Raw genomic sequence first — 13,592 nt, 5'->3', positions numbered from 1 at the left:
GAGGAAGAGGGAGAAGCAGACTCCCCACTGAGCAGGGAGCCTGATGCGGGGCTGGATCCTAGGACCCCGAGATCATGACCTGAGACTAAGGCAGATGCTTAACTAACTGAGCCACCCACATGCCCCTCTGGTGCTACTCTAAGCACAGGGAATTCAGCAGCTAACAAGACAGACAAAAATCTCTGCCCATTTGAAGCTGATGTTCTAATGGGGTCTACAAGGATGGTGGTTCTTTCATTCTCCCAAGCCAAGCCCAAATCCAGGATAAAGGGAGAGACCCAGGGTGATTGATGTGGGGAGAATCTGGTCCTCAGGCAACCTTGAACCTAGGAGGGAGGGAAAAAGACAAGTATGTGGTTGGGGAAGGAGGGTGGGGGAGGTAGGCACTGGGAGGGGCAAAAATAAAAACCCAGTGAAGAAGGGGGACAGGGAAGCCAATCTGTACCCATCTCCCGTGACAGAGAAGTGTGGGCCCCTCCCATGTTGCCTGGACCTTTGGCCTCCAAAGGATGCTGATAAATGGGATGGAATTTAGTGAAAGCTACAAAATGATGACAGGAGTGGAGGGAGTGATTTATGAGGGAGATTAGCAAGGTGCTGGTGCAGCCTAGCAAACAGAGGGATGGGATGGTGGCCGAGGGTCATCTGACTGCTGAAGTCCAAGGGGAGGAGGGGGCTGAGGGACAGGAGAGAGTGCCTGCTGCAGAAAGGGGGGGCCAGGGGAAGCTGGGGCCTGGAATGAATGGGCCTCAGCGTGAGAGCCTGGGGGACGTGAGAAGGAGGGCCATGGGACTAATCCTGCGTGTACACATATACGTGTGTGTGAATGTCTGGATCTTCTAGGATTGGGAAGCTATACAGAGACTTCAAAAAATGGAGGGAGTGAGAATTTCAGCCTTGGACATTTTTGCAAAAGGCTTTTGGGAGTCTCCTTCCCATCTGGTAGAATATTCATGTCTGGACCATGTGGGTGTGATCACTCAAGTCAGAAAGACTTTTTTTCCTTCAGGAAAATTTGGTATGGCATTTCTAAGAGGGAAGGAGGGAAGGAAGAAGGGAAGAGAAGACAGAAGAGTAAGGAGCACATATTCCATTTTGTAGAGAAAGGTCAAGGGATCTGCCCAAGGCCACCTTTGGGTGGCATTGCAGGCGGGGACCAAAGTGAGGCTGGGGTGTGCAGCCCTGGGGTCTCTGCCAGGTGGCCAGGCCAAGGGTGGGCTGGGGGACCCGTGTTGAGCCTGCTGTTCAGGCAGGAACAAGAGATGGCTATTGGGTTTAGAACCTCCAAACTGGGGTCTTGAGCTCTCCCACGTTGGTGGCTTAGAATATTTGATCCCTGTATTGGGCTGCCTGGGGCCCAGGTTCTGTTAACTCTTGATTTCATGTGCATATGTAACAGCCCCAGGGATGCAATGGTGCATAATTAAATGAGCAGATGGTTCTCAATTCTGAACATTCTAGACAGCACTTCTTTGGCCTTGAATAGGAGGTGCTCAGGGCACCCATGCATGCCTATGAGGACACACCCTCCACGTGTGTTTTCTCTCTCACTCCCTCCATATGCTTGCTGTGAATCTCCATGGCAGTAAAGAGCCCGGGCAAGGCATTGGGTTGGCGTACAACTGGTAGAGCAAAAAATCTATCGGGGGACCTCAGGCAGCCCTGGCCTGGCCCATCCCCTCTCACTGAACTGAGTCATCTTAATTGCTCCGTTCTCTCTCCACTCTTGACAGATTCAGGATTTGTTTGTGAGCTTTGATGACACCCCTCTGGGGGCCGCCTCCCTGGCCCAGGTCCACAAGGCGGTGCTGCGTGATGGGCGGACGGTGGCCGTGAAGGTCCAGCATCCAAAGGTTCAGGCTCAGAGTTCGAAGGACATTCTTCTGATGGAGGTGAGAGCCTGTCCTTCCTTGGTCCTCATTTTATATTTCTCTGGAAACTAGGTGGCTTTGGTGACACTGGTTCAAAGGAGCTGGGTGGAGTGGGACCCTTTGAACAGCAGGGCGGGAGAGGAAAGCTTGAGACCATGACAAAGGAGGCATCATGACAGTGCTGTGACTGGGGGACCCGTGGCTGGGTTGGTCAGTTCGTCTTTATTTGTTCCTAGGAACTATCTGGGGATGGTCTCAGAACCTGATGAACAGCTGCTGGGGCCAATGAGACCTCAGGTGGATGTTGAAGAAATGAGATGAACCAAAAGTGATTTCCTTGGGGGCAGAAAAGTTACATCTTACTTTGTTAAACGATGACAAAAGGGAGCATGTGGTCAACCACGGGATGTAAACATGACAGGATCACATAGAAATATTTACGCAGATTCCATGTTTGCTTATCTCCTGTTCTGAGTGAACAAGCTTGTCTACCTAAAAATGTTCTGGGAAAAGCCCAGGTGGAGACGGTGTCTCTTGACTTCTTTAGCCCTTCGCTGGAGCGAGGGAGGGTGAGCTGGGCGCTGGCTGGGCGGTGGCCAGCACCCGGCCCAGGAGGGCAGGCTTTTAATGTGCCAGCGTGTCCTGCCCCTTCTCTGCAGGCTGCCTTCCCCTGTTCTCTTTCCCCATTCTAGACTCTTGGTCTGTTTCCTCAGCTCACCCTGAGTAAGCTTTGCACACGCATGGAGGGTCTCTTTTGCACCAGGCACTAGGTGGGTGCTGGGGACACAGGAGTGAGGGAGCTCCATCTTCTTCCCCGGGGGTGTTACCCTGTTTAGTGGAAGGACAGGTCTGGACACGAACAGCCACAGTGTGGGGATGTGAGCTGTGCCAAAGGGGGTTTGCATGGTGCCCTCAGCCCTGTGTCTGGTCTGTTGGGGGCGGGGCTTCACGGAGGGGCCGGGGAGACAGTGGGGCAGGGGAAGGATAGCTGAGCCTGTGCGAAGACCCAGTCTTAGAGCAACAGGATGGGCTTGGAGAAGAACTTGAGCTGGTTCAGGTGGTACGGCTGGGAGTGGTTGCAGATGGGGCTGGGAAGGTAGGCAGGACAACATGGAGGGCCTGATCATCCAGGCTAAGGCACAGAACAGTATACACAGCAAATATAGATCTTCTGTGGAACTGAGCAGATCTGATTCTCTCCTGTAGTCGGTGGGGAACCATTTAAAAATTTTAAATCAGGGGAATGTCGAGGTCAGATGTACATTAGAAACAAAAGTCTATCGGCAGTCTGGAGGATGTATTGGAAGGCAGAAAGACTGTAGCCAGGGAGACTAATGGAGGGGCTGCTGCACTGGTCTGAGCCAAAAATAATGATGTGACCCAGGGCAGTGTAGTGGGAGTTGAAGAGGAGGGATGGGCTCGAGGGGCGGAGTCATCAGGACTTTGTGAGCAGCTTTCCATGGGGTGGAGGCAAATACTGGTAGGAATGAATGGGAGGAGAATAAAACAAAATGTAGGTTTCCAGCTTAAATGATTAAGTTGGGTGCCTTTAACCAGTGTATCAATCAGGGTCCAGTTGGGAAGAAACAAAATTGCGCTAGGTATTTCCAACAGAGGGAATTTAAAAGAGAAAATGGGGCTCCCAGGGGATGAAATTGCAGAGAGGCCAAATGGGACGGCGAGACAGTTACCAAGGGCTGGAAGCCACTGCCACCCTCAGGTGGAGGGACGAGGAGAAGAGGTGGTTCTCTGGAGCCTGGGAGCTGGGGTCACCTGGTAGAGCTCTGGCCCAGGGTGGGCTAGTCCTTTGGGAGGTGGATCACACAGCTTCAGGGCCAATCACCTGGGAGGTGGAGCCACGGATGCTGTTTGAGGCGGCAGGTTTCCACCTCCTTCTCTCCCCCAGTGTTCCACCAGTGTTGCCCATGGGCCAAGCCTAGATGGAAAATGCAGTTCCTTATGAGAGCAATGGGGTCAGGATGATCTCCGAGCTGGGTGCAATGGGTGGTGGAACCACCAGGAGAACTCAGATCCTGCTGTCAGGAGATTTGGATTGGGATTGCTCTGCTGGTCTGCATTCGGGTTGCAACTACAGATGCGGGATTTAGCAGCAAGGGGCCTCATGGTAGGTAGGTGAATCTGGGGGAGTAGTTAAGGTCACTTGGAAGGGTGGAGCAAAGAGAAGAGGAGAGGACAAGGGGAGAGGTGGGAGGAATACCGTCATTGAGGGAGTACGCCCAGGAAGTTAAGCTCCTGGAGGAAAGGAGAAGGCATGGCCAGAGAGATTGGAGGAGAAGCAGAACTGAGCAGTGCTGCTGTATTCCGTGGAAATAATTTCAAGAAGAGAGCTAGAGAAGAGCGCAGCTTAAAACAGCGGGCGTGTGTTTTGCTTATGAATCTGCAATCTGGGCAGGGCTTGGTGGAGAGACTCACGAGTTCCGTGTGGTGCCGGCTGGGTGGTCTCACAGAACCAGAAGATCCACTTCTAGGTGGCTCACTCACATGGCTGGCAGCCCATCTGGGGCTGGGGGCAGGGCCTTGGGTCCTTCCAGGTAGGCCTCTCCACAGCTGTTGAGCCTTCCTCACAGCATGGTGGCTGGGTTCCAAGAGTGAGTGTCCCACGAGAATCAGGCGGAAAGCACATGACCGTTGTATGACCTAGCCTTGGCAGGCACATAGCACTACTTCTTCCTTACTCTGCTGGTAAGAACAAGAGTCACGAAGCTCCCTTAGTTTAAAGGGTGGGGTATACTCTACTTCTTGATGGGGGCATGACCAGGTTCTAGAAGAGCATCAGAATGGGAGGTATTGTTGCAGCCAGTTGGGAAAAGACAGTCTGCCAGAATTACTCAGTGTTGTCAAATGGGAGATGAAATTAGGAAAGCTCTGGAAAAGGCCTCTGGATTTGGTGATTGAGAGTTCTTGGGGTGAGCAAGGAGAATGGGGTGAGGGGCTGGGGGTAAACTGAGGCCCCAGGGAGTGGAGATGGTTGTCACTCAGGTGACAGTGGGGAGGGTCCTATGGTACTTAGAACAAAGCACAGGATTAGAGGCGGGGACTGGAGCAGGCTGTCGCTAATGGGGAGGGTGTCCATGGAGTGGGGGGGCTGGAGATCCAGGAGAGAGAAGCAACTGACAGGTGTGGTCCTGGGGGAGACTCCAGGGATCGGGCTGTAAGGACCCAGGTGGAAGCGTTAGCCTCGGTCAGCCTTTGTTTGGAGCCCGGAGGAAGGTGGTGAGGCTGCGCGCAGATGAGGGGGTAGAGGGGGATGGCGGAGGGAAAGTGGGCAGCTGAGTTGTACCAGCCTGATAGCCCTATTTTTTTCACTGCAGTAGGAGGCAAGACCATCTGCTGAGAATGAGGGGGTAGGAGGTGGCATTGGAGGCCGGGGATGGGGGTGAAGGTTTGGAATAGCTGCTCTGTGGGACAGAAGGGGAGCTGACCAGGGCCCCGGAGCAGGGTTCCTGAGTGGCGCTGGGCTTCCATCTGGAAACCCGGGTTTTCTGGAGCACCTGTCAGTGGCTACGCAACAGCCATGGTTGGGAGTGAACTAGGAGTCTCGGAGCATCCCTGGGTGTCCTGAGACCCAGCAGCCACTCCTGTGTCAGGCAGGAACCTGCCTCCCCCCAGTGGTGCCATCGGGACCCACTTGGGCTGGAAGGACAGCTGACACCATTTCTCTATGCAGAGCCTTGCTGACTCCCTAAGTGATGGCTGCCGGCAGGTCAATAGCAATAATAGCGCTAATAAACATTTGGCATCTTCCTCCTGGAGCTAAGCATCAGATGCTTTCCTTGGAAGTATGGCCTGGCAGCTGAGTGCGGAGTACAGAGTGGCTCGTGAACAGTGGCTGAGGCCGAGGTCACCACCTCCGTGCACCGTCAGCCTTAACAGCATCACCGATGGTGCTGCCTTGTCGCTGGGCTTGGTCTCCGGTGGAAAACATCCTCCCTGGCTCAGCCTTCTCTGTAAACCAAGATAGAGCCTAACTGGAAAGCTCATTTTGTTTGATATTTGAAATGAGTCTTATAATTTTTTCCCTGAGTCCTGACCTAGAATAGTACCTTGGGTTTAGGAATGAAAACCCCAGGGAGGTTCTTGTGTGTGTTAGCAGGAGAAGAGTGATTTCAAGGGGGCATTAGGGCCACCTTCGCCGCCAGCAGCTTGGAGACAGGGTGAGGAAAAGCGTAGCTTTCTGGTGCTTCCTTTTATGACATCTCCAGGTACTTTGCATCCTCATGCCTCTCTCCCACTACCCGCTGTTGTCCCTCTTTCTTCTCCAACTCTGTGATGCCCCCCAGCATCGTCTTGAGAGGAAGATAATCTGACTAGAGTAATTCATACTAAGGAGAGAGTGACTAATAGGCGTAACCTTTGAATATTTGCAGTTGAAGAGGTGAGCTGCTAAAACCAAATACATATCTGCTGTAAAGACAGGTCTGGGGGTGAGGCTTTTGAGAGTGAGGAGGTGGGGGACTGCTACTGGTTGTATCAGTTAAGATGCTTTAGGCTGCAGGTACCAGAAAAATCCAACTAAAAGTGGTGTAAATAATAGTAACCTATATTATGTCACATTTTAAGACCCCTAGAAGTAGTGTTGACTGTTCCAAGGTTGACTGATCCAGCACTTCACTGTGGTTTCTAAGGACCCAGGTTCCTTTTGTCTTCTACTCTGGCTTGCCCTTCTGGGTAGTGCTCCTCATGGTCCCAAAACAGCTGCAGCAGTTCCTGCTGTGACAAGTAGATGACATCCAGTGCCAAAGAGGGCCTGTTTCTTCCCTCATATTCCTTATCAAAAAGGAGCCCCTCAATAGCATTTCCTTCATTTCTCATTGGCGAAAAGTAGGCCACATGCCCAAGTCTAAATCAGTCTCGGCAAGAGACATAAGACCGATCATGATTCACCTTCTCAGGCTAAGGCCTGCCTTCCTCGAAGGACACGAAAGATGCACAGAATTGGGGTTCTGTTAGCCAGGAAGGTGAGGGAAATGGCTTTTGGGTTGGCACCTACTAGCACATGCCACCTTCGTGTTTTGTGTCTCCTGCGCACCTGGCACTCCTCTTGGGGCAGGGGACAGTCTCTTGGATAGACTGTTGAATGATGGCAGGAGGGTGGGAGCCAAGTCTCGGTAAATGGTGTTTGATGCACCTGACGGTGTTAGTGACTTTGCACAAAAGAGAAAGGCACAGCCAGGGGTGTTTTTCAGCTTTGTCATTATCACCTGATATTGTCCCTTTAATAGTTGGGGCAACTCTACTTCTAGATGCATGGCCAGTGACTCTTATTGATTTGAGTGGCTGTCCAGAGCCAGACTAATTGGGCCCAGAGATTGGAACAATGATTCAGCAGGAAGGGGTGAACTGACAAGGCAGAGTCTGTTTGTCTGCTGGCGGGCTGGCTTTGCCCCAGCTCTTGCCCACAGTAGCAGGGAGCTCAGCCGGCTGGATCTCACTGTTGTTCTCACTGTCAGAGCACGGCAGGACTCAGAGGGCCTTCGAGCTGGTGGGAAAGCCATAATCCCCAGGTCCCAGTAGCGCCACCCCGTATCGCTGCCTGTTATCTCGTAAGCTTCTGGAATTGATGATGAATATTCCCTTGCTCTGTCACTCCCTAAAGCATCTAACTCCTGCTCTCCATGTACCACCTGTCCCCAAGGTGCTCTCCCACATGGGGGTGGGACTCTGGTCTGAGCACCAGAATCGAATCCACTGTTTGATACCATCTGGCCCATGCCAAGGGTCTCTAAAAATAAAGACCTGTGATGGTCATGTTTTTTTGAACAACATTTTTAGTGCACGCTTGTCTGTCATCTTGTTTCTTTTCTGAATGTGTTGATTGAACAGTGGGTGGCTAGGTAATGTTTTTTGGCACAGACTCCAACAGCTGATTTTATTTTCTAAAAGACATTAAAAAACCCCAGAGATGTAGACTATCCCATGGAAGCTTCTCTCCACCCTATAATTCTGTTTTGTAAAAAGTGTGCACTTTAATAACTTATCGGAGCAAAGATAAACCCCATGAATGGCAAGCTATTTACATCACTCTGAATTGATTTTCGATCCTTGTCGAACATCCATTTTTACCAGTTTGAATCCGTGCAGGCATTCTATTTAGCGTGCTGTTTTCCCAGAGAGCGTTATTTCTTTTATAAGATATAATAACTTAGTAACAGTCAGTCTTACTTCGGTTGCAGTTTTAACAGTCCACAACAGTTTTTTTTAACACCTTATCTCACACTTCCTATTGTATTATGCTGTGTTGCATTGCATGAGTCAGGGCTGTGTAAAGAAAGGAGCGAAAAAACCCTGGGTCCAAGTCCCGCATTTGAAATGACAAGCTGTGACCTTGAGAAATGCTTTAACCTCCAGGAACGTTTCTTTCTCTGTAAAATGGGCAAGAAGAGGATTAAATGAGAGCATGTTTATAAAGTGCCTCATAGCACAGTGCCTGGTATGGGGTAGGTACTAAATAATGGTAATTTCCTTTTTTTTTTGTTATTATAAATAGCAATCACTAGTTTCCAAACTTTTGTTTGACTTTTTTCCATTATATTTCTGTGTGGCTCACAATTGATTTTTCCTCCTGTGAGCCAATGACCCTATAGGAAAATAATTTCATTATTCTACCTTGAAGGAAATGTTAATTGTTGAACATACCTTGATTGACTCATAAGGTTTCAAATCACGTAGAAAATTGTCAAGCATTCCAAAACTGTGGTCACCGAAAATTCATAGGTAATCCCTTTCCCCACTGAAACCTCAGAAATAGAATAACTTAATTTATTTGAGTAAGACACATGTGAACATATAATCATCTCCAGGGAGAAGACTAACCCTTTGAAATGTTCATTTATTCACTCATTTATTCACTCAGTTATTCACATGAATATTCAGTAAACATCTGCTGAATATAGAGTACGTGCTAGGCACTGGTGGAAACATTGGCTGTTGGAAGAATTTTATGGAGAAGATACATTTTGGGAGAAAAATCAAAAAGCCAAATTGATAACAATACCTGTTTTATTTTAGTTGACTGCAGCTGTTGTCAAAAAGGAAAAACTTAAATGAGTCTACTTAGGGCAGGCTCTTAGAAAGGGAATTGGATGAAAACAGAAGGTGAAACGGTTTTGTTTTATTCTTCTCAGCCAAGAAGAGTCCCTAATGGCAGCAACCCAAACCATTTTAGATTTGGACCAGATGACTCCTAACCTGACCCATTTCCCTCCCCACCCCTTGAAGTTCAAGGGGTTGGTAACCCCCCTGAATTATGTACAAGATTATGTGAGTATGTACATTTTCTGGGCTCCATAGCTGGCATCAAATTTTCAAATTGGTAGACTTCCTATAAAAGAGGAGGGTATCCTTTTCTAAAGCGGTGAACCACTGACATCCATTCCAACAGACCCTCTCATTTTATATTAACCAAGGGAGTGACTCAGCCATTACCCACACAGTGCTTTAGAAACCAGCTTTATGAGTACTGTAAAGTTTTTTGGGTTATGAATTAGTTTACAAATTAGTTACTAGCAATTAATCAATCAAATCTTTGCTTTTATGATTAATGACATTAGGTATTAATAATAACCAATAGTACTAGTAATGACTAATTATATAATTGATTAGTAACAGAAAAATCTGTAAAGTGCCTTTCAAATCCTGTTTGGATAGCAATGATATTTCACAAATAACAGTGACCATATATTAAACCATGGGGATTTATCATTTGGCCAGAAGCCTCATCCCCAGGTAGAGACCCCACTCGGGTACATGTAGCTCCCTGTGTACGCCCACATCTGGTCCTGGGTAGTTACCTAGGAGGGAGTCAGGAATTCTTTTTTTTTTTTTTTTTTTAGATTTTATTTTTTATTTATTTGACAGAGAGACAGCGAGAGAGGAAACACAAGCAGCGGGAGTGGGAGAGGGAGAAGCAGGCTTCCCGCTGAGCAGGGAGCCCGATGCGGGGCTCGATCCCAGGACCCCAGGATCATGACCTGAGCCAAAGGCAGACGCTTAATGATTGAGCCACCCAGACACCTCAAGGGAGTCAGGAATTCTTGATCGAATGAATGATGGAGCCTCACTGTGGTTCCTTCCCTTGTCCTTCCTGCGTGAGAACCTCTGGAACTGAGGCTGGAGCAAAACATCCAAGAGGTTTCTCCCTGAACTCGGAGCCCAGAGAGTGGAATTCAGGTGTTTTCAGATGTCAGCTGTGCACTTGGCCCTGGCCCCCGTGAGTGCGTCTGTTTCCCCGTGCACCAGCTCTGCCTCCCCTTTGGTGGCGGCTGAGGGCTGTCTGAGGGCATGGTGATAAGACGCGATGCCTTGGGGGCCGCTGGTCCCCACTGCCTGGGCCTGACACATGCCGTCCAGGCCTTGCTGTTGCCACCCCTCCCGCCTAGCTTTGTGTGACTCAAACAGAAACAAAACATAAACTAAATCAATTATCATAAGGTCACAGGTCTAGCCCATGAAAGACTAGACAAGACTTAAAAGAAATTAGACTGCAGCTGAATGTAATTAAAAAGGGTTTTGATAGGAATTGAGTATAATAACCTTGTGTGATGATTCCTTTAGAATGGCATCTGGTACATCGTCTAGGACACAGGGTTTAAAGACAAAGCTGTAAATGCCTTGTAGTTAATGGCCCTGGTTTAGATCTCTTTCTTTTGTATTGCATGTGCCTATCACAGTGCTGGGCATCATACAGACCAGGGCAAAAGGAAGCTTAAGACTAGGTTCATAGCTGGAGCTCAGTGAGTCCTTCTGGGTAGATGGGATGGCATCTTAGTCTGGTCAGGCTGCTATAACAAAATGCCATAGACCGGGTGGCTTAAATAAAAGACATTTAGGGGCACTTGGGTGGCTCAGTTGGTTAAGCGTTCGACTCTTGATTTCGGCTCAGGTCATGATCTCAGAGTTGTGAGATCAAGCCCCAAGTTGGGCTCCTTGCTGGGCATGGAGCATGCTTAAGATTTTTCCTCTCTCTCTGCCCCTCCCCCTCCACTCACACCTGCTCTCACACGCTCTCTTAAAAACAAAAACAAAAACAGATGTTTATTTTTTGTAGTTTTGGAGGCCGGAAGTCCAAGATCAAGGTGCTGGCCAATTCAGTTCCTGGTGAGGACTTTCTGGCTTGAAAAGAGCTACCATCCCTGTGTGCCCCTACGTGGAAGAGAGAGCTCTGTCTCTTCCTCTTCTTATCAGGACGTGAAAAGCATCATAGAGGCCCCACCCTCATGACCTCCCCCTAGGCCCCGTCTCTAAACACCATCACCCTGGGGATTAGGGCTTCAGCATTGAATTTGGGGGGATACAAACATTCAGTCCACAACAGATGGCATAGGTTTTTGGTACCAATGGGCCCATGGTTTTTTAATTCTTTTTTTAAAATAAATCTTTTTTTAAAAAAATATTTATTTGAGAGAGAGAAATAGTGAGAGAGAGAGCACGAGTGGGAAGGAGGGGGAGAAGCAGACTCCCCGCTGAGCAGGGAGCCCGATGCGGAGCTCGATTCCAGGACCCTGGGATCATGACCTGAGCTGAAGACAGACGCTTAACTGACTGAGCCACCCAGGCACTCCAGGGTTTTTAAAGATTTTATTTATTTATTTGTCAGAGAGAGAGACAGAACACAAGCAGGGGGAGAGGCAGGCAGAGGGAGAAGCAGGCTCCCTGCTGAGCAAGGAGCCCGATGTGGGACTCGATCCCAGGACCCTGGGATCATGACCTGAGCCGAAGGCAGCCGCTTAACCGACTGAGCCACCCAGGCGTCCCGGGGTTTTTAAATTCTTATCATTGCTGTCTGGCATAACCAGGGAATGGAGATGGGCATTCTTGGAGAACTGGGACTATAATCCATATCAAGAATTTCTGGTAGGATTGGTCACTTTAAACACTGAAAGGAGGGCTTATAGTGGAACAGGAGAGTTCCTTTCTGTGTTTCTCTCGGGAAATGCATCTCCCATGTTCCTGGCCTCACCCTCGTCACCTACTGCAGAGCCATCATCCACAAACTTTCCAGATTCTCTCGAATCCAGAGCCCCAGTGTGGGGCAGCCTCAGAACTGAGTCCCAGCCCATGGTAGGGGTCATGGCATGCTCTGCAGATGCCACTGGGCTCCTGTTCTCTGCCAGGAACATTTAATTTCACATCATTAAACTGATAAATGCCCTATAAGTCTACGAAAATCCTGCTTTCCATCATGTCCTCACTCAAGAATCCATAATGTGGCCAAATTGCCAGAAACCTGAGCTTTTTATCCCAGTGGTCACATCCCTTATCTCTTACTCCTCCTGTCTTATCCAACCTTGTTTTCTTATTCCAATGTACTTTTTATCAAGCAATATTTTAGACATGCGAAAAGTATAGAAAACAACATTATAAATGCTCAGGTACCAACCCCTCAGCTTAAGAAATGAACAGAACGCCGTACAGTTGCAGCACCCTCCCTGCCTTTTGTAAACAGGCCCATGAGGAGCAAGTCTGGGTGCAGCCAAGGCAGCAGGCGGCAAGTGAGCAAGAGCAAGGGTTTGGGGGCTGGGTGGGCTCAAGTGGAATTCTGTCTCTGTGCTTCCTTGCTGGGCAAATTTGGGACAATCATATAACCCCTCAGAGCCTTGACTTCCTCATCTGTAAAATGGGGGATAAGTGTATACTGCGGACCTCCCAGAGTTGTGAAGACTGCGTGGAGTAATAATGTAAGGGCTTGGCCCAGCACTGGGCACGCGGGGAGTGCTTGGCATATGGGGGTTCTTACTGCTGGCAGCTCTTGGGCTTTTCTCATCTTGGATTTGAACTATGGGGATAGGCCCCCGGGAGCAGGGAGGCCTTGCTTCAGGTGAGGCCTGGGGACTTGTCAATGCCCAGACCCAGGCAGGAGGGCAGGGAACGGAGCTCCCATGGTGCGTGCTATGGGCTGACTGATGGGGTGCTCGGTGGATTTCAGGTGCTTGTCCTGGCTGTGAAGCAGCTGTTTCCAGAGTTTGAGTTCATGTGGCTGGTGGATGAAGCCAAGAAGAACCTGCCTTTGGAGCTGGATTTCCTCAATGAAGGGAGGAATGCTGAGAAAGTGGCCCAAATGCTCAAACACTTTGACTTCTTAAAGGTAGGAGGGGCAGGGCAATGGGGGGCATGGTGGTGTGGTGAGAGAGTGCAGGGGAAGACCGGTCCCTGCCCTGAACATCCCTCCCTTGCAGGACATGAGTGGGGATGCCTCCTTCCCGAGTCTTCTTTCCGAACCTGAATGATTCGTCCCTAGTGTTGCACGTTAAAGCTCTTGAGGGCACTGTTACAAAGATATACCAAATGTGATTGATTGAGCCAAACAGATGTTTATTGAATGATCTGTAATTCTAAGACACCGAGTGCTACCCAAGGGCCTCTAAGCTGTGGTCTCTGCCTCTGTGAAGCATGGGATGAGGACTTTGATGATGATGGTAGTTAATGCTACCATGCTCTGGTACTGTTCCTAACACTATACATATATTACCTTGTTTAATATACAGTCAGTTCTCTTATAATGCAATGTATGAGTTCCTAGAAACCTCCATAGTATGCAGACTCACACAACAGAAACCACAGGGCTTATGGGGAAAATAGGGCTAGGCTTATAACAGTGCCAACAGACACGTGACAAGATGCTCAGCATCACTTATTTTCAGGGGAATGCAAACCAAACCCACAGGGAGTTATCACCTCACATTTGTCAGAATGGCTAGAATC

General features: G+C 49.2%; 1 protein-coding gene across 11 annotated transcripts in view; it reads left to right on the top strand.

Moving 5' to 3' along the window:
* Nucleotides 1-13,592, top strand: part of ADCK1 (aarF domain containing kinase 1) — a 145,215-nt gene that overhangs the window by 71,487 nt on the left and 60,136 nt on the right. For all 11 annotated transcript variants that reach the window (XM_034993399.1, XM_034993397.1, XM_034993396.1 and 8 more), the window contains 2 exons: nucleotides 1,734-1,892; nucleotides 12,817-12,975. In XM_034993399.1, the coding sequence (XP_034849290.1) occupies nucleotides 1,734-1,892; nucleotides 12,817-12,975 (318 nt within the window). The remainder of the gene's footprint in view (nucleotides 1-1,733; nucleotides 1,893-12,816; nucleotides 12,976-13,592) is intronic.

The sequence above is a fragment of the Mirounga leonina genome, unplaced genomic scaffold (assembly GCF_011800145.1).
Source record: "Mirounga leonina isolate KUSES-001 unplaced genomic scaffold, KU_Mleo_1.0 Mir_82, whole genome shotgun sequence".
NCBI classification, from domain to species: Eukaryota; Metazoa; Chordata; class Mammalia; order Carnivora; family Phocidae; genus Mirounga; species Mirounga leonina.
Note: the sequence above shows the minus strand (reverse complement) of the source record. Positions and strands in the feature narration are given on the sequence as shown.